The sequence below is a fragment of the Humulus lupulus genome, chromosome 1 (assembly GCF_963169125.1).
Source record: "Humulus lupulus chromosome 1, drHumLupu1.1, whole genome shotgun sequence".
Classification (NCBI taxonomy): Eukaryota; Viridiplantae; Streptophyta; class Magnoliopsida; order Rosales; family Cannabaceae; genus Humulus; species Humulus lupulus.
Genome location: NC_084793.1, coordinates 130721676 through 130743292, shown reverse-complemented (window position 1 = coordinate 130743292; position 21617 = coordinate 130721676). Strand labels below are relative to the sequence as shown.

Here is a 21617-nt window from a genome sequence, read left to right as displayed (position 1 = left end):
CAAGGTACTAAACCTCATTAGGAGTTTTGGGACACTACACAATGGGTAAAAGACTGAAGTTTAGTACTACTTATCATCCTCAGACAGATGGATAATCTAAGAGGATGATCTAGATAATAGAGGACATGCTTCAGCCATGTGTATTGGGCTTCGAAAAATCATGGAGTAAGTATCTTCCCTTGATTGAGTTTTCCTACAACAATAGTTATCAGTCAACTATCAGAGTAGTTTTGTATGAGATGTTGTATGGTAGGGAATGTAGATCTCCTATCAATTAGGATGAAATGGGTTAGAGGAAGTATCTTGGTCCTCAGGTTGTTCAGAGAACCAATGCAACGATTGAGAAAATTTGCGCATGGAGGCTTGCTTCGTAGAATAGACAGAAAAGATATGTAGATCCAAAGCATAGGAACGTAGAGTTCTAGACTGGAGACTATGTGTTTCTCCGAGTTTCACCTATGAAAGGGGTAAAATGATTTGGAAAGATAGGGGAAATTGTGCCCATGGTTTGTTGGAACTTTTGAGATCCTAGAAAGAATTGAGCAAGTAGCTTACAGATTAGCCCTGCCCCAACTTTGTCCGGGATTCACAAAGTATTTCATGTATTGACGCTAAGGAAATATGTGTCAGATACTATACATGTATTGAGTTATGAGACTCAAGAATTGCAGCAAGATTTATCTTATGAAGATAAACTAGTACAGAGGTTGGATAGAAAAGATAATGTCTTAACGAATAAGACTATCGCTTTAGTGAAAGTGTTATGGAGGAACAACAAAGTTGAGAAAGGGACTTGGGAGATAGAGTCGGATATGTAGGGTCAAAATTCCAAGTTGTTCAGGTAAATTTCAAGGATGAAATTTCTATTAGGACGAGATAGTTGTAATGCCCGAAAAACTCCTAATGAGGTTAAGTACCTTAATGACATGCCTGGGAGCATGAGTGAAATTATTTGATGAATTATATTATTAATATTAGTATATAATTGAAAATATTTGATTATGTGCATTAAATGTGTTTAAGACTCGTCTATGGTGAGAATGGGCATATTTTTAACTTGACCAGTTGAGGGTATACTTGTGATTTTGTTTGTTATGTGCATTATTACCACATTATTATGTGCTAATATGTTGAATGTCGTCAATAGTGGACTTCTTCAAGCGATAATAGAGGAATGTCACAATGGAAATTTTTGACTTTGGTCGAATTTGAGAATATAATTTTGGTTAAGCTAGTAGACAGAAATTTTATACTTGATGATATTAATGAGGTAATTGGAGATTTATGGAATAAATAGTAATAATGGTAATTAGAGGTTTAGGTGAGATGAGCATTTTACCCTTGGGGTTAGTATGGAGAGGAAATTACATGATGGGCATTTTAGTCATTTAGAGGCATGGATAGTAATAAGATGACTATTTCTTTCTTTCTTATTCATTTTCACCATTTCTCTTCTTCTCATTCCTTCTTCCTCTCTCAATAACACTCCCTCACCATAGCTCTCAACCAAACTTTGAATTCTTCCAAGTTGTTTACGTAATTTCTAGCTTCTAAGGGGAATTGCCAGCTACTTAGACAACATCTTCACCATAGGATTCAATCACAAGAGAAGGTAAGAATTCTCTACTTTGTTCTTCATTTGTGTTCTTGAGGATTTTGAGGTATTTGTTCAATTTTTGAAATTTGATGATGCTAGGTTGTTTCTATGCGTAGGTTGAGACTGGAAACATGTTTACGAACTATTTTAATCTCAAAATTTGAATTAAAAACCATGATTTTGTTCAGTTCTAGATCGGGGAAATTGAGGATTTAGCCCTAATTCTTAAATTGATGACTTAGCACTGGGAATTTGATATTATGTTGATGTTATAGGATGTATATAAGATTGTATAGTTGTTTTAATGCATAAATCTTTGTTTGGAAATAGTTTGAGAGGGTGTAGGATGAATTTGATAAAGTTTGTAAACTTGGAAAAATGCATAACTAGGCTCTCTGACATGAGTCGGTCGACCGACCTAGGGCACCCGATCGACATGCCTGCATTTTGGAAGGCTAGGATTTCTAACCAACCAGTCGGCCGGCCTATGGCACCTGGTCGACCTGCCTATGCCGGTAGCCTACAGTTTGTTTTCAATGGAGTTTTATGGGTAACCTTGGGGGAACTAAAGCTATGGTTCCTAGGACATAATTAAACATGTTTAAAGTGTATTTAGAGCCTTGCTTGGTTTATTGAAAAGTTATGGTAGGTTGTACATTTTTAGAAAACTAAACCTACATTATATTGATTGTGACTTAGGGTTGTTTAAGGACGCTTGAAGGAGATAACACTTGGGTCGATATTAACTTCATTCCTGGACTCCAGGTAAGAAAAGTTAGCATTTGCACATGGACGATGCATTGGGAGTTGAATGTGGGCTATGTTCCCTTATTGCACACTTTTTTATTTATGCTTATTAGATACTGATTTGATTATGGGATTACTATTATTATTGTAGTATTGGAATAAGATTACAGTTATTACCATAGTATTGATATGAGATTACAGTTATTATCGTAGTATTGAAATGAGATTACGGTTATTACCGTAAGCTTAGTGTTGGGAAACACACTTTGCTATAAGTGGTGCATTATTAGGAACCTTATTAGGCATCGACAGTACACATGGTGCTGGTGATGCATATTAACTGACATAGTTACTATTGAATGTTTATATGATTATAATATATGTTGTTATGATTCATGAATCATAAGGATTGTTATTGAATATATATATATATGGTTATGAATTATGTGCATTGTTATTTATATTGATGATACATGTGTGGCATGATTTATTAATAATGTAAAATGTTTTGTATATATATATATATGTTTTGATATTATTTATGCCTTTTGGAACTTTTCTTGTTGGGCCTTTGCTCACGTATGCTCTATGATGCAGATAAGGGAAAAGGAAAGCTAGATTAGTCATGAGTTGGAGGGCTTGGCGAGAGTGTGTACATGTTCAGCCTGCTTAACCTGCAGGGTTGAGTTATCTGATGGACTTGAGTCAAAAGTCTAATTTTGTCATTTAGGCAGACTAATTTTGTGAACAATGGTTGTAACTATATTTTTGGTTTAAACAAAATGGGATCCCATGTAACTTTTATGACTTTAAACAAAATGAATTGAATCTTTGTATAAAATTTTCAGTATTGATTTATTTTTTTGTATCTAAATGACACTTTTTGGTTAGAATATCTTGCTTAACAAGATAAGCACTATTTTAAACATACTAGGTAACAGTCCTAGATTATGAGGGCGATACCATAGTGCACCTCGAGCCGCTTGAGTTTCTCACTGATTTAATCCAACTCCCTAGAGGTGGCATCCTCGATCAGGCGACACCAGTGTTTGACCTCCTCCAACTCCTTCTCAGATCGCTCCGCAGTAGTAAAGGCAAAGCGGATCCAGTCTCCAGCCTGGATCTAAGAAAAATATCACTGCCGTAAAATATAAGCGCAGAGTTAGATCTTGGAAAATGTCGAATAAATCTAGAGAAAACATAATAAAGAAACTTACAGTCCATCACGACCGCAGTGGTCTCTCCCTCAATCTTCTCCATTTCCCTGGTAGAGAGCTGATTGAGGTGTGCAACCACCTAGCTGGTTAGGGTTTGAAATGGGGCCTAGAGATGGCCTGGAAATCTCCCCATCTCAACTTGAGGAGCTGGGATGGAGATGGGGGGAGTTTCTTGAATGACCTAAGGAACTATAGGTCAGTCACCCGAATTGGGGGTCGGGCTAGCTGCTTGGGGAACCTCTAACTTCTGAACAACAGGAGGTGGGGAGACTCTAACAAAACTACATCATGCACTCTTTCAGACCCATGCTCTTCATCCGAGCTCAGATCATACTCTGGCTACCTAGTGACTAGGAAAAAGGTGCCTAAATCTAGAGGATACCTAGGTCGGATGTTCGTCCCATATTGCTCAAAAAATGTATGCCTAATGTGCAAAGTGTTATCTATGATTATGGTCATTTTGGGAAGGCTAAAATTGTGGCAAAGGACTAGGAGGTCGACACATTGTTGAAAATGGACATTCTTATCTAGGTCCTTGTGATGCATGGTCACAACCTTCTTAGGATCATGACGGGCTATCACAAAGCTGGCAGCAGCCCGACGAATGTCATTATTAGTGTTACCTTAGCAAGAGGTGTCAGCTGTTGCCCCCCACTTTGCCCGACTTGAGTTATTATCTAGGTCGCCCTGGGAAGGCATCTATGTACCAAGGGCGCAACCTCTTCCTCTTCCTCGAACTCCTCTATAATGGCCAGGGGCCTCTTCCTAGAAGGACCACGAGGTTTTAGGGCCAGAGATTGGCTCTCCTCTATAAGCTTACATGCCAACATGATGGTTTCTATTATAATTGTTTGCCATTCTTTTTCAGCGACAGGAGCATAAGCTAGGGTCTGGTATTGATTCTGGCGGACCAAAGCTTCGGACTTCTTGTAAATCGCTACACAAGAAAAGTAACATGATCAGAATAAGCAAATATTGTAAATCAGATAAAATTTAACAAGGCCAAGATAAAAGATAGTTATGAGGTCAGTTAAAATAACAGTACTCGCAGGCCCTAAACTCGTTTGACGTAAAGAACTAGTCCTTGTAGTCATTTGGATGGCTAGGGAGATCGATGATGCTAGTGATCTTCAAGAATCTGGATAGGTAGTAGAAACCAACACCTCAGGTTTTGGTGTATGGATTGTCCTTGAGGCAAAAGAAGTACAGGATGTCTTCAAGAGTGGGGTCCTCCCACTCATTCTTAAAGAACAAATATTTTAAACCCCGCAAGGAGGCAATAGGTATTGGGGGAAGTTGAAACGCAGTTAACTTCAAAAAATTAAGGAAGTGCGTAAAATATGAACTCAATTGGGAGGAAAGTGCCTGCCTTCATGTGCTCGTCGTTCCATGCCCAAAAGTGATGAGTCCGTTTTTAGCAAAGTTTTAACATGTGTTTAGGGTAAGTTTGAGTCATTTTGGTGGCATATTATGCTTGTTTTGGTATGTTTGTAGGAAATAGGAGAAGAAATCGTGAAGTTTGGCAAATGACTGAAAAAGCAGCTGAAATTGGGAAATTTGTGCTAAAAGTCGACAAGAAGAAAATTGAAGACTCATTTGTGGAGATAATTGGTAGATTTGGAGTTTGGAATCAAGATTTTGGAAGAATTAGAGGGGTCGTGGCGCTTGAATGGAGAGCTGCGGCGCAAGGGCGAAATAGAGAAGGAAAATTCTGGAATTTTTTGAAGGGCCGCGGCGCCTGAAGGAAGCGTCGCGGCGCTCGCTGAAGTCAGAGAAGGGGCGCGCTGGGCATAGATGCATGCCGCGGTGCCCGGATGCTAGGGTCACGGCGCGTGTGGCTGATCATGATTTTTCAAAATTGTCAAATTTGTTAGATTTTTTAGGGTTTTTGTTTAAATACGTTTTTAGTGTTAATTATTCTAGGCTATTCATAATTAGAAGAGGAGAGAAGTCATTAGGGAGAGAGGAAAACATTGAAGACCTAGAGTTTGATTTCTTATTCTCTTCTGTAATTTCTCTACTGGATTTCATGTTTATATTTAATTTGATTGATGCCATTATGTCTGCTTTGAACTAATCTTGTTATTAGGGTTTTAGTCGATTCTTCTTGAAACTTTTGATATCTTAATGAAATTTTCCTGAATTTCTTTCATCTGTTGTGGATTATTTATCATATGCTTAATGCTTGTGAATGTTTGATCATCATTTACATGTTTATATGATTTTAACCTAAACTCTGAAAAGAGAAGGGTAATTATGCTATAGATAAATAATCACAATTTTATATTAGACGAAAGTACTTTTATGAATTGTGTAGTTTAGGGATTATGCGTTTAAAGCTTGCAATATATTGATTTACCACAGAGACGTAGGAAATAGTATATTGTAGAGAATTATAGATCCTAACAAGACTATAATTTATAATTGTAATCTGCTACCACAATAGACTTAAGAAATCTTGAGAATTGGTTAGAAATCATAAGTGGATGGTTGATGAAACTAAAGCCCTAACTTTTGCATCTATTTGAATTAAATCAAATTTCATCTTTGCATTTCTTTAAGTGTTTAGTAGTTTTCTTAATTTTTAGTAATAATTATTTTATTTATCAATCTGAAATTATTACTCAAATCAATTAGAATTAGAGGTTAATTATTGGTAATTAATAGCAGTCTTTGTGGGATCGACACTTTACTTATCATATATTACTTGATTAGACCGCGTATACTTGCGTGTTACATTTTGGGATCAAGTTTTTGGCGCCGTTGCCGGGGACTGTTTTTATTAATATCAATAAGTTAATTTTTGTTCTAATTTGATTTATTTTTTTCATTTTTTTTTTACATTTAATCCGGATCAAGGGTCTCTTGTGTTTCAGGACTAGTTGGTATATGCGAAGCAATAGACAAAAACAGATTATACCAATAGACTGGGAAATTAAAAGAACGTGCAGGCAGAACCGGAAAATAAAAAAAGGAAATTAGAATTCACCATGGCTGATAATTTGGGAAATGGTGCTAATAATGGTTAAGGGGCTGCTGAGGTTCCAAGGGAGCAAGGAGCACGAACACTGAGAGATTATGTACTTCCTACTATTACAGGAGTGCATTCATGCATTAGACCTCCAACTATTGCTGCCAACAACTTTGAGATTAAACCAGCAATCCTTCAGATGGTTCAAACAACTGTTCAGTTTGGAGGTATGCCGATGGAGGACCCTAATTTACACATAGCTAATTTCCTGGAGTTATGTGCAACATTTAAGATGAATGGGGTGAGTGATGATGCTATAAGACTGAGGCTATTCCCATTTTCATTGAGGGATAGGGCAAAAAGTTGGCTGATTTCCTTACAAGCGAATTCGATCACTACATGGGAGGAGTTAGCTCGGAAATTTCTTGCCAAGTTCTTTCCTCCAGCAATGGCTGCAAAGTTAAGGGGTGAGATTAATAATTTTTATCAGTTGGATGGAGAGTCACTGTATGATTCTTGGGAGCGCTTTAAGGAGTTGCTAAGGAAGTGTCTGCACCATGGAATAGAAAAGTGGATGTTGGTGCATAATTTCTATAATGGGTTGAATGGGACGACAAGAACAATTATAGATGCTGCAGCGGGAGGTGCCTTTATGAGCAAAAGTGCTAATGAGGCATATGAGCTATTAGAGGAGATGGCGATGAACAATTATCAATGGCCAAATGAAAGGGGGCAGCCAAAGAAGGTGGCTGGAATGATGGAAGTGGATGCCATAACTATGCTTACAGCTTAAGTAGCAGCCTTGACGAAGCAATTACAAAAGACTACACTCCCCTCTCAAGCTATGCAAGTTCAAAACTTATGTGAAGTGTGTGGTACATCCCATCAACCAAACCAATGCCCTGCTATAGACATGAATAACATGCCCATGGAAGAAGTCCAAGCCATAGGAAATTACCAAAGACAGCCTAATAATCCCAATTCCATGACTTACAACCCAGCTTGGAAGAACCATCCCAACTTTTCCTGGCCTAACAACCAAAACACCCTACAACCTTATCCTCAACCTCAGCCACCATATCAACCTACCCAAAATAGGCCACCTTATCCACAACAATATGCACACCAAAATCCTCCACCGGGCTATTATCAACCACAAAATATACCACCTCCCCAAAAACCAGCTAAAACCCAACCTGATGTGCTTAACCAATTCATGACTGAAACTAGGGCATCCATAAGAAGTTTGGAGACTCAAATAGGGCAATTGGCTACTGTAATGACTAATAGAGCTCAAGGAAATTTGCCTAGCACTACAAAAGTTAATCCTAAAGAACAGTTCCATGCTATTACTTTGAGGAGTGGAACGAGATATGAAGGGCCAAAGAAGAGTCAGTCCGAAGAAGAAGAGAAAAAGTTGGATGATAAAAAGGTTACTGAAGACCTTAAGGAAGAGGAGGAGACCCCACCTATAACTATTGAGCACCATGTGAGAGTTCCATATCCACAAAGACTTCGCAAGCATAATTTGGATAAGTAGTTTGCAAAGTTTTTAGAGGTGTTCAAGAAACTACATATCAATATACCATTTGCAGAGGCATTAGAACAGATGCCTAGTTATGTAAAGTTTATGAAGGAGATTCTCTCGAATAAGAGAAAGATGGGTGATTACGAAACAGTGGCATTAACAGAAGAATGTAGTGCGATTTTGCAAAGAAAGCTTCCTCAAAAGTTAAGAGATCCTGGGAGTTTTACCATTCCATGCACTATTGGGGAGTTTGAATGTAAGCATGCACTTTGTGATTTGGGGGCGAGTATTAATTTAATGCCTTTGTCTGTATTCCGGAGGCTTGGTTTGGGGGAAGCTAGGCCAACTACAATAACATTACAGCTGGCTGATAGATCTGTGAAGCATCCCCGTGGTATTATAGAAGATGTGTTGGTAAAGGTGGATAAGTTTATTTTTCCGGCTGATTTTATAGTTCTTGATATGGAGGAGGATGAGAATGTTCCAATTATTTTGGGGAGACCATTTTTAGCAACTGGGCAAGCATTGATTGATGTGCAAAAGGGAGAGTTGAAGCTGAGAGTTCAAGGGGAGGAAGTATTATTTAATGTGTTCAAGGCTATGACTTATCCTAAAGCAAGTGATAGTTGTTTCTCTGTTGATGTGGTCAAAGAAGTAGTAGAAAGAAAAAAATTGAGAGAGGATCCTCTTGAGTTGAGTCTCATAGCTGATGATTTAGATGGTGAGGAGAATGAAGAGGTGATGAGTTATTTAAAATGGATAAAATCAGCTAAGCCGTGGAAACATAAGAAATTTGAAGAGTTGGGTGCAGGACCAGACAGACCATTACCATCGATTCAGAAGCCACCTGTTTTAGAATTGAAGGTTTTACTAGACCACCTTCGTTATGCTTATCTTGGGGAAAAAGAGACTCTTCCAGTTATAGTCTCATCATTTCTTTCGGAGGTTGAGGAGGAGAAATTGTTGAGGGTGTTACGAGCTCATAAAACTGCTATAGGGTGGACTCTGGCTGATATAAGAGGAATTAGCCCATCGACAGTCATGCATAGAATTCTTATGGAAGATGAGGCGAAACCGACTATTGACGCTCAGAGAAGGCTTAATCCAACAATGAAAGAAGTGGTGAGGAAAGAGATTTTGAAGTGGTTGGATGCTGGAGTGATTTACCCAATTTCTGATAGTGCTTGGGTAAGTCCAGTGCAAGTGGTACCAAAAAAAGGGGGTATGACGGTGGTAAAGAATGAAAGCAATGAATTGATTCCAACTAGGACTGTGACGGGATGGAGGATATGTATTGATTATCGGAAGTTGAATAAGGCAACGAGGAAAGATCATTTTCCTTTGCCTTTCATTGATCAAATGTTGGATAGATTGGCGGGGCATAATTACTATTGTTTTCTAGATGGGTACTCGGGCTATCACCAGATCGTAATTGCACCGGAGGATCAAGAAAAGACAACTTTTACATGTCCTTATGGGACTTTTGCTTTTCGGAGGATGCCATTCGGGTTATGTAATGCACCAGCCACGTTTCAACGGTGCATGATGGCAATATTCTCTGACATGGTCGAAAAGGGGATTGAAATTTTTATGTATGATTTTTCGGTATATGGGTCCTCTTTTGACACGTGTTTGACGAATTTTGAGATGGTGTTGAGAAGGTGTGAGGAGTCGCATTTGGTGCTTAATTGGGAAAAGTGTCACTTTATGGTTAATGAAGGAATTGTATTGGGGCACAAAATTTCTAAGAAAGGAATTGAAGTGGATCGGACCAAGATTTCTACTATAGAGAATTTTCCACCTCCAATTTCAGTTAAGGGAGTGAGGAGTTTCTTGGGCCATGCGGGGTTTTATCGGAGATTTATCAAAGACTTCTCTAAGATCTCAAAGTCGCTATCTACCTTGTTGATGAATGGGGTTCCTTTTGATTTTAATGATGATTGTTTGATTGCTTTCAAGACTCTCAAGGAGAAGCTCATTTCAGCACCGATAGTATGTACACCTAATTGGGACCTTCCATTTGAGCTTATGTGCAATGCTAGTGATTATGCGGTTGGAGCGGTTCTTGGGCAGCGAGTGGACAAGGTATTTCGAACTATATACTATGCTAGTCGAACTTTAAATGATGCTCAACTAAATTATGCAACAACGGAAAAAGAACTTCTAGCCATAGTTTATGCCTTTGATAAGTTCCGTCCATATTTGATTGGAAATAAGGTGGTAGTCTATACGGATCATTCGGCAATAAAGTATCTTATGACTAAGAAAGATTCCAAGCCTCGTCTTATTCGGTGGATTTTGCTATTACAAGAATTTGATGTGGAAATTAAGGATAAGAAAGGTACTGAGAACTTTGTGGCTGTTCATTTGTCTCGTTTAGAGGTTGGGGTAAATTCTCTTAATAAAGAAGTTCAGATTAATGATGATTTTCCGGATGAGCAGTTGTTCGAAGTGAATGTTGGCAAGGAGGTTCCATGGTTTGCGGATTATGTAAATTATTTGGCTGCTAAGGTTATACCCCCTGAAATGACAAGGAAACAATTAAAGAAATTTTATTCGGAGGTGAAGCATTATTATTGGGAGGAGCCTATTCTGTATAAGCATTGCCCAGATCAAGTTATTCGAAGATGTGTGCCTGAGGAGGAGATGTTGTCAATCTTAACTCACTGTCATAGTTTGCATTATGGTGGTCATTTTGGCGGAACAAGAATAACTGTGAAGGTTTTGCAAAGTGTGTTTTACTGGCCTACATTATTTAAGGATGCTAATGATTTTGTCAAAAGTTGTGACCATTGTCAACGGACTGGGAACATATCGAGAAGAGATCAAATGCTGATGAACATTATTTTGGAAGTTGAGCTATTTGACGTATGGGGGATAGACTTTATGGGACCCTTCCCATCATCGTATAATAACAAGTATATTTTGCTTGCAGTGGATTATGTTTCTAAATGGGTAGAAGCCGCAGAAACTCCTACTTGTGATGGGAATGAAGTTATTAAATTCCTTCATAAAAATATCTTCACTCGATTTGGTACTCCAAGAGCTATTATTAGTGATCGGGGAAGTCATTTTTGCAATAAGTGGTTCACCGCTCTTTGTGCTCGCTATGGTGTTCATCATCGAAAAGCCTTATTTTATCACCCAATTGCAAATGGCCAAGCTGAAGTATCGAATAGAGAAATAAAAGGTATCTTGGAAAAGACAGTAAATACTTCGAGGAAGGATTGGTCGAAGAAGCTCGATGATTCACTTTGGGCTTATCACACGGCATTTAAAACTCCGATTGGTATGTCACCATATCGATTGGTGTTTGGTAAGGCTTGTCATCTACCGGTGGAATTGGAGCATAGAGCTTATTGGGCTGTGAAAAAGTTGAATGTTAATCTCTTCATGGCGGGACAAAATAGGCTTATGGAGTTAAATGAACTTGAGTAATTCCGAAATGAAGCCTATGAGAATGCGAAGATATATAAGGAGAAATCGAAGGCTTTTCATGATAAGAGAATATTAAAGAAGGATTTTCAACCAGGGGATAAAGTTTTGCTCTTTAATTCTAGGCTTAAACTTTTTTCTGGAAAATTGAAGTCAAGATGGTCTGGACCGTATACGGTAGTCTTCTCACTTCCTTATGGAGCAGTACAAGTTCATAGTGAAAAGACGGGAGATTTTAAGGTGAACAGACAGAGATTGAAGCATTACTTGGAGGGTCCGGTGGAGACATGTAGGTCCGTGGTCGAGTTGGAACTGATTTGATCTGAGACTAAAGCAGTGTCCGGCTAAATGACGTTAACGAAAGCGCTCTTAGGAGGCATTCCTATGTTTATTTTTAATTTTTAGTTCAGTTTGTTTGTAAAAAGTATGAACAGTTTTTAGTTTTTATTTTTTTTAGTTGTGGTTGGACTTATTATTTTTTTTTAGTTTTTAGTATTTTTTAATGTAATAAAACCTTGGAAATCGTGAAAACACTAAAAAAATAAAAATAAAATAAAAAATAAAAACAATGAGGATTTGGCATTCTGGAGAGAGGGCTGCGGCGCTTGCAACTAGAGCCGCGACCTTTGACGAAGTCAGAGAAGGAGGCTCGGTTCAGAGGAAAGCGCCGCGGCGCCTATGGGAAGGGTCGTGGCGCTTGGAAAATTCCCAGAAAAGAGATTTGGGGCGCGCCGCAGCGCTTGGAGGAGCGCGCCGCGGCGTGTATGCGGGTCCGAACCTTAAAGGGGGTTTCCCTCTTCCATTTTTCCACTTCTCCCCATTTTGAAAAAATTCCACAACCCATTTCTCTCCATTTTCTCTCTAAATTCCTTTCTTCTACCCAGAAATTTCTTCCCAATCTCCTTATTATCTCTTGAATCCACATATAAATTCAGCCACATATTCCTTTCTCCTTCCCAATTCCTAATCTGATTTTGAAATCCCTAAATCCCCAAAATTTCTTAAAACCCTAAATTTTCAATATTTATCAATTGGAGTGGTGAGTTTATGATTACTTGGTGCAATTGAAGGGTGCAAGTGGAATTTATCATTATCAAGTAAGTGTTTCTCCAATTTGTTCAAGTTTTGTTGGTGATTTCTTTACATAGAAGGCATTGTGAAGGGGTTTTTGATTGAAGAGTATAGTGGGGATAGTGTAGTATTGAAGTGAATTGATTTGTTCTGTTTGAGAAGTTATTTGGAATTGAGGGAATATTGAAAACAACAGGGGAGGTGCTGTCCAATTTTTCGTAGCATACTATGGGACCTAAGAGAAATCCTTCTAGGGCATCCTCTTCTAGGAACACCAATAGACCATCTTCTTCTAGGCCATCCACTTCTAAGGAACCCGAACCACCCCCAGAATATGATGTCACAAAATTCGTAAGTAAGGCCGCTTTTGAGCGCTATACAAGGATTCGTAAAAGGAAGGTAATCAGTGAGCAGGGTTTTGAATATACGGAATCACCATGTGAACTCTCAACTTATGAAGAAATTAGGGGGGAAATTCAAAGAAGGGGTTGGGCTATGTTTGCTTCAAAGGATGTTAGCCATGCCAACTTTTCAGTGGTGTTAGAATTTTATGCAAACTATTTGGAGATGAAGAATACAGACGTATTTGTTCGAGGTGTTCAAGTTCTGGTTGGTATAGACACTATTGCTAAATTATATGAATATCATCAATGGGCTCATGGAGATAATATTAATTGGGTCCAGGTGGCGGAAACTTTAAGTATACCGGGAGCTCGGTTTACCGTTGTTGGTGGTGTGCCGAAATATCTGTGGCGCTATCAATTGAATCATGTGGCGCGGGCTTGGGTGCACTTTGTGAGTGCAAGGCTAATGCCGACAACTCATATGTCGGATATCAACAAGGAGTGGCTGTTGTTGGTTTATGCCATTATGACTGGCATGACAATTGATGTAGGCCGAGTGGTTAGGAAGAGTATGAAGGATATCAGTATGTTGACCACTACGGGAGGATTAGGTCATGGTTCCTTAATCACCGATTTATTCCGAACTTATGGAGTGGTTATGTTTGGAAGTGATGTTTTTCGGAAACCCATGTCTGCAATTTCTAAGAATAGGGAGATGGGGTATGAACTACCTTCCTTAGAAGCACCACCACCTCGGCAGCATGCCGTTGATAAGAGACCCCGAGTAGATGAAGTTGACGAGGAGGATAATGAAGCAGATATGGAGGGTACGATTCTGGAGGAGCATGCGCAAGAAGTACCGGTTGTACAGCCGCCTATTCAACCTACGGCTGGTACTTTTGATCCCTACATGCAGCTGATGCAGAATCAATTCCAGTATTTGGTTCAGGAGAACAATTATCAGATTGCACAGCAGCAGCATATGCAACAATTCATGGCGCAGCAAAGTGAGTATCAAATTGCTCACATGGACCAACTAAATGCATTAGTAAATCGGTGGTCTCTCCGGAATGATGAAGATGTGGCTCCATTTCCTTTACCATCTCAGTTTGTCCCATATCAACCGCCACCGCCGCCTCCACCATTTTAAATGTTTTTGGTAAGTCTCTTTTCCTTTACTTTTGTTTTATTTTGTTATCAAACATTGGGGACAATGTTTAGGTTAAGTTTGGGGGAAGAGATTTATTGTTGTTTGAGTCGTGTTTGTGTTGTTTTGGTTTCTGTGTTGTGTTGTTTTGGTTTTAGTTGTGTTAGTCGTGTTTTGTTTAGGGTGTGAGTTGAATCAAGTTACCAATGATTAGCCAATGATAATATGATTGAATGATGAACTGTGTAAATTGAATGGGAATAAAGCTAAAAACAAATCCGTGTGCTTGGTTGAATATTTTGTTCTATTTTTATTAAACACTTAAATAATTGAGAGCTTAATCATGATTTTGATAAATTTTTTGTGATGGAATAAACTTTATGCTTGCTAAGTTTGAAATAGGGAAGGGAAGATTGGATTGGTTTATCCTAGAACTTGTTTGCTTGCTTTTTGAGGCGAAATCTTAGGTCATGCATGCTTAGAAAAATGATTTAGGCAAAAAAAAATTTTGGACTGTTTGAGTCTTTCAAGCCAACCTTGATATGTTTAATCCTTAGTTACCCATTGTTGAGCCTAAATTGACCTTTTATTGATTGACATTTGCTTTGAGTTAATAAATTGAAAACCTAACTATTATTTTGTCTTTCCCTTGTGTATACCATGAACATATGAATGATAATTGGGATTGATTTGTAATGGGGGGTTATGTATGGCAAGTTGTGTTAACAATGAAAAATACATTTTGAGAGGAAAAAAAAAAGAAAAGAAAGAAAAAAAATATATTTCAATGATGAGATAACATTACACTCCAAATAGTATTATCAAGGAATAAGTTTGGGGGAGTGTAATGTTAAATGAAAAAAAAAAAAAAGAAGAAAATTTTTGTTTATGCAATTTCTCTCAAAATGATAAGATATTGGGAACAATGGGATTGGACTTGTGATTTGTATTCAATGTAGAGTTGGTTGGTTAGTGTTCATGGTATATGTTTAGCTTAAATGACTTTCTCATCCACCTTTGCCTAAGCCATTCAGTTATAAGCTGGAAAAGACCTATTGATTCCTGAGCATGTTTTGTCTACATTAGTGGAGATTAGCAAGTATAGCAAGCTTACGGGATATTATTTGGTTGTTGGATTGGAATGGAAACTTAGTGAGCATAAATGAAATCGATTACATATTAATTTTTAATCATGATTTTGAGAGCTTTTATTTTTGTTGTTTAATTGAATGGAATGAATGTTTCAACTGAAATTCTGGATTACAAGTTGAGTTCCTTGAAGATTATATAAGTGAGTTATTTGTCATAGCTTGAGGCTTAGTATTGTTGTTGGCTTGATTCAAAAATGTGTGTGTGTTTGTATTTTTGTTGTTTGTTGAGTTGTTTGTTTTGGTTTACTCGAGGACGAGTAAAAGTCAAGTTTGGGGGAATTTGATGAGTCCATTTTTAGCATAGTTTTAACATGTGTTTAGGGTAAGTTTAAGTCATTTTGGTGGAGTGTGTTGCGGTATTATGCTTGTTTTGGTATGTTTGCAGGAAATAGGAGAAGAAATCGTGAAGTTTGGGAAATGACTGAAAAAGCAGCTGAAATTGGGAAATTTGTGCTAAAAGTCGACAAGAAGAAAATTAAAGACTCGTTTGTGGAGATAATTGGTAGATTTGGAGTTTGGAATCAAGATTTTGGAAGAATTAGAGGGGTCGCGGCGCTTGAATGGAGAGCTGCGGCGCAAGGGCGAAACAGAGAAGGCAAATTTTGGAATTTTTTGAAGGGCCGCGGCGCTCGCTGAAGTCAGAGAAGGGGCGCGCTGGGCATAGATGCGCGCCGCGGCACCCGGATGCTAGGGCCGCGACGCGTGTGGCTGATCGTGATTTTTCAGAATTGTCAAATTTGTTAGATTTTTTAGGGTTTTTGTTTAAATAAGTTTTTAGTGTTAATTATTCTAGGCTATTCATAATTAGAAGAGGAGAGAAGTCATTAGGGAGAGAGGAAAACATTGAAGACCTAGAGTTTGATTTCTTATTCTCTTCTGTAATTTCTCTACTGGATTTCATGTTTATATTTAATTTATTTGATGTCAATATGTCTGCTTTGAACTAATCTTGTTATTAGGGTTTTAGTGGATTCTTCTTGAAACTTTTGATATCTTAATGAAATTTTCCTGAATTTCTTTCATCTGTTGTGGATTATTTATCATATGCTTAATGCTTGTGAATGTTTGATCATCATTTACATGTTTATATGATTTTAACCTAAACTCTGAAAAGAGAAGGGTAATTATGCTATAGATAAATAATCACAATTTTATATTAGACGAAAGTACTTTTATGAATTGTGTAGTTTAGGGATTATGCGTTTAAAGCCTGCAATATATTGATTTACCACAGAGACGTAGGAAATAGTATATTGTAGAGAATTATAGATCCTAACAAGACTATAATTTATAATTGTAATCTGCTACCACAATAGACTTAAGAAATCTTGAGAATTGGTTAGAAATCATAAGTGGATGGTTGATGAAACTAAGCCCTAACTTTTGCATCTATTTGAATTAAATCAAATTTCATCTTTGCATTTCTTTAAGTGTTTAGTAGTTTTCTTAATTTTTAGTAATAATTATTTTATTTATCAATCTGAAATTATTACTCAAATCAATTAGAATTAGAGGTTAATTATTGGTAATTAATAGCAATCTTCGTGGGATCGACACTTTACTTATCATATATTACTTGATTAGATCGCGTATACTTGCGTGTTACATTTTGGGATCAAAAATTCATCCTCCAAGGTGTACAGCTCCACTCGCCTTCCAGCGTAGGTCACGCATAGAACTTTGAGTCTATCTGGATCCCATGGACCCTTGTTATCTTATTTACTTGGGGCATTGGAATAATTTGAGAAATTATCCTCTCGGCCTCATAAAAACTATCTGCGTTAACCTCGACCTCCCTCTCCACAACTGGTTCAAAGTGGGGGATGGGGGTCTCCACGACCTAGCGGCCCTAGGACGAGGAGCTCGCTATACTCTTGTTCTTTTGGTTGCTCATTTTTATAGATAGTTAAGCTCGCCTGGGTACAAAGTAGGGCTAACTATTAGTGGTGACCTGAGGATGCAACCTAGGACAAGGATCATGGAAGTCAAGGAAGTTGGTCGTGGTTAGTAAATCAGAGGAAGGTCTGGGGAGAACCCGACCTAAGGCTTAAAGGCTACGTTTCATGAACTGAAGGCTCAATGAGCTAGAAAGGAGTAAAGACACGCATGCGTGGATCCACGCGTGATCCTAACTCACTCTCCCTAATATCAGAAAGGGTTGTCAACTCAGAAACTGTGTAAGAAATCTGGTTTTAGGATGTGGTTTTAATGCAAAATTGTTCAAGAAACGTGACCCTTAAGCTACCCGGTTTTAAGGTGAGAAGCCTTCAATTTTGGCCTAAAATACTATTCTTACAACCCTCAAGAACCCAGAAAATGCCCAAAAAAAATTCTCATCTTCGTCACTCACTCGAGCACTTTGGGTTTAATAAAAATATACTGCCCATTTTTCCCTTACAAGATGAGGGCGCACAGACTCAACACAAGTCATTGACAGAACCATAGTAAAAGAAATACAGACTTCACAAGCGTAGAAAAATGTGTAAAAGAAGTTTAAAAAAAACAATACTTACAATTTTTCGATCGAAGAAAGCTGGAAGTATCGTGAAGGTTGAGGTAGTGGAGAAAAGAAATTGCTTGAAAGCTTGAGGATTTCAAAGAGAAAAAAGAAGAAACTTTTGAAATGCAAAGGTGAGGAGAATCAAGTTTTGTGGCACTATATATAGACAAAACCTTTGAAATAATTAGAGCCACGTGATCAAGATAATCACTATACTTGAAACTCGAATAGACGCTTGTAAATTGACAGGACAAAAAATCAGACACGTGTCCCACACTCGAGTGAGTAGGTAGGCACGTTCCCCATGGAAGAAGTAGAAAATCCCCTACTATGTGTGTCAGGAGTGATGTCATGCATCAGCAAGGGCTCAGAGGAAAATGTTGTACCTAAAAACGCGAGCTCAATCGTCTTGTTTGAGGTACAGCTAGCAGGCAGTTAGTTAGTGAAGATTGTTAAATCCTAGGAACTTTGTACTATCTCTAGGATGAGTAGCTCGAGCAAACTCGAGTCGAGGTTAGCTATCAAAGGGTTCTCTAGTTCGAGCCAGGAAAATGTTATGGAGGTCAATTGTCATCAATCTTGGATCGCCTTCATTAGGTCGCAAGCATCTCTTGAGTCCAAACCTACAACCTCCAGGTTGATTAATGCATTCAGGTCATCGTAGTCTCATAAAGTGCACAAGCATGAATTTCTAAAAACTTGGAGGTGTTACGCGAATAAATAAGCATGATGTAACTGTTGTAACCTCTGCCTGATACACATATAATGTCAGGAAGTTAATCCATTTATGGAATTAATTCGTACGTTAGTGAATTAATGTAGACCTGAACGTTACTCAGATGTAAACGATCACCAGTATTGCCCATGAAACTCCTATAAATATAATGGGAATGGATAGAAAAAGGGATCGAAAATTGTATGCAAGAACTCTGCAAAAATTGTCTTAAACAATTTTTCTAGAGAGCCTAAAGATAATAACAGTGACTCGTGGACTAGGTGAATTCAATCACTGAACCTCATAAAATCTTTGCTTGCTATTTATTTACAGTTTACCAAAAAAAAGCCTAATTCTCTATCCCAGATTTCTTAATCAATTGTTGGCAAAAAAACTGCGTCAACAAGTTGTAATGCACAACTAAGGTTATAAGCCTCTAACCCCCAACAACCTCTTGTCTTGGGGTCTCTACTTTCCCTTGTCATGAGAAGTACTTAGGTCTTCCTTGCTTTGTAGGTAAGGAGAAGACAAATTTATTTCAGAGGATCAGAGACCATGTGTGGAAGAAGATATTTAGTTGGAAAAATAAATTTTTTTTCCATGGGTGGGAAAGAGCTTCTTCTGAAACATGTGGTTCAAGCTATCGTAATATACTCTATGAATTCATTTAAGCTTCCATTTTCCTTCATAAAGGAGATTCACTGATTATGTGCTAGATTTTGGTGGGGAGTTGATGATGAGACAAGAAAGATAAATTGTGCTGACATAAAAACTATGGGGGTCTAGGTTTCAGAAACTTATCTTTGTTTAACCAATTGATGTTGGAAAAGGAGGCTTGGAGAATTCATAATAACCCAATCTGGTTAGCGACCAAGGTTCTTAAAATGATTGTACTTTACTCAATCTAGATTTGTTTTGGCCAAAGCAAAGTCACGAGCAACTTTCTTATGGCCTAGCCTTCTTTGGGTTAGGGAGTTAATGGTTCATGAAGCTAGGTGGCAAATTGGTAATGGGGAGAATATTTCGGTTTACTACGACAAATGGGTGCCGTGAGGAAATGGGATCCTTATATCATCTCCCAGATTTCTACCACTGTATACCAATTTAAATGAATTGATGAGTTCTAGGGGGTCATTAAATCAATCTCTTATTTGACATGCTTTTTCTTCCAAGGAAACAGATGTTATTCTTTCCATTACTATATCCATCAATAGGTCTACCAATACAATGGTCTGGCGCCGCAACTCCAATGGGTTGTACACCGTCAAAAGCAGCTATTGGTGGGTTTCGAAATGGGTGGGGTATGGACAAGCTTCTTCTTCTAAGGGTTGGTTGGCTTGGTGGAAGTCCTTTGGCTACTCAATATTACTCCCAAGTTAAAAAAAAATTATTGGAAAGCCTCTTGTGATTGGTTACCTTGTAAAGTCAATTTGGTTGCACATGGTGTTAAGGAACCTTGATTACTATGCTGCTCTACTCTGTCTGTTGCACTAGCACCACATTGAATTAGTTATCTAGAATATTCTTAGCACTACAGGTTAATTTTTGTTATTGATTGGAATCCTTTTTATTCTTTGTGCCTATTAGTCATTGGACCACTTGTAATCATCCTAGTGTTTTATCATAAACTTTGTATTCCATACCCTATATATAAATACAACATTTTACTCTAGCCTCAATTTGAGCTAAGTTTTTCATTTACTATTCCATTAAGTTTCTTCTCTTGGTATCAGAGCTTAGCTCACAGCCAACGTCGACCATGTCATCCGGGAACAATCAAGGTAGTCGGACTCCACAAGCTGGACAGCATAGAGCTCAGCCAACCATAGTAGCCATAAATTTTACAGCTCAGCAAGCTATGATCACTTAGCAGCCACCAGTGACCATTCCCCATTTCTACAACACCTTGAATCAGCCATTTTCACTGAGGCTTGATCGAAACAACTTCACACTTTGGAAAATGATGGTCTCCACCATTATTAGAGGTCATCGATTGGATGGGTACTTGAATGGAACTAAGCAGCGACCTCAAGAATTCATCTCAGCTGGAGTTGCAACAGGTAACGGTACTCCTAGCTTTGGACTTCGAAGCAATCCAGAGTTTGAACGATGGATCATGAATGATCAATTTCTCATGGGTTGGTCATACGACTCAATGACAGAGGGAATTGTGACAGAGGTAATGGGTTGTAACTTAGCAACTACTTTATGGAGGTCTCTTGAACTTTTTTATGTTGTTCACTCAAAGGCAAAAATGGATGAGACTCGGGCCAAGCTACAAACAACAATGAAAGGAAGCTTGAGCATGGCTGAGTACCTGCGTCAAATGAGAGCTTGGGGTGACATTTTGGCTCTTGCAAGTAGTATGTATCTCGATTCTCACTTAATTACTAATGTGTTGAATGGTTTAGATTCATATTACTTTTCAATTCTAGTGAAAATTGAGGCAAAGGAGAACATAACTTGGAAAGAACTCTAGGACATCTTGCTCATCTATGATAGTAGGTTGGAAAGATTGATAGCCTTACCACCATCGAGCAAGCTGCTGAAGGATATTGGCTCTCCCTCAGCCAATTTTTCCAACAAGTCCAACTACACAACCCAATCCAAACACCCATTTCAGAACAACAATTATGGTGGTCATCACTCCAATCCCAACTATTCCAGAAGAGGAGGAAATCGGTCTCGTGGTCGAGGTGGAAAAGGCAGTGGTTCAAGGCCTACATGCCAAGTTTGCGGAGCGGCAATGTGCTACAATCGTTTTGGCAACACCTGAGATAGTTGATAATGAAGGGTGGTATGCCAACACTGGTGCAAGCAACCACATCACTTCTGATGCTAATACTATGAGTAGCAGGTCTGATTATAATATTAAGGAGACATTGACAGTATGGAATGGAAGTAAGTTGCCTATAGTTCATGTTGGTGCTGGATTGTTAAAATCAGACAACCACAATGACCTTATTTTGAAACAAATGCTTCATGTTCCAAAGATTTGCAAGAATCTCATTAGTATTTCAAAACTTATCGCTGATAATAATGTGTACGTTGAATTCTTTTTTGATTGTTGCTTTGTAAAGGACAAGGAAATAGGAAAGGTGGTGCTGCAAGGGAAACTTAAGGATGGCTTATATTAGTTGCAAACATTGGAACCAGAGACAACCCTCTATGCAATTACTCGGTCAAAGTTAGGT

At 38.3% G+C, this 21617-nt stretch overlaps 1 protein-coding gene, 1 non-coding gene and 1 pseudogene across 2 annotated transcripts; 2 read left to right on the top strand and 1 right to left on the bottom strand.

Moving 5' to 3' along the window:
- LOC133821931 (uncharacterized) overlaps positions 1 to 5303 on the top strand; it is a 40329-nt pseudogene extending 35026 nt beyond the window's left edge.
- Positions 5304 to 6989: 1686 nt separating this feature from the next.
- LOC133813312 (small nucleolar RNA R71) lies at positions 6990 to 7096 on the bottom strand. Its single transcript, XR_009884338.1, has one exon. It is a non-coding gene; the product is annotated as a small nucleolar RNA R71 (small nucleolar RNA).
- A 13290-nt stretch (positions 7097 to 20386) lies between these two features.
- LOC133821924 (uncharacterized) lies at positions 20387 to 20902 on the top strand. The gene has a single exon (XM_062254106.1). The coding sequence runs from the start codon at positions 20387 to 20389 to the stop codon at positions 20900 to 20902; it is 516 nt and encodes a 171-aa protein (XP_062110090.1).
- The last annotated feature ends 715 nt before the right edge of the window (positions 20903 to 21617 follow it).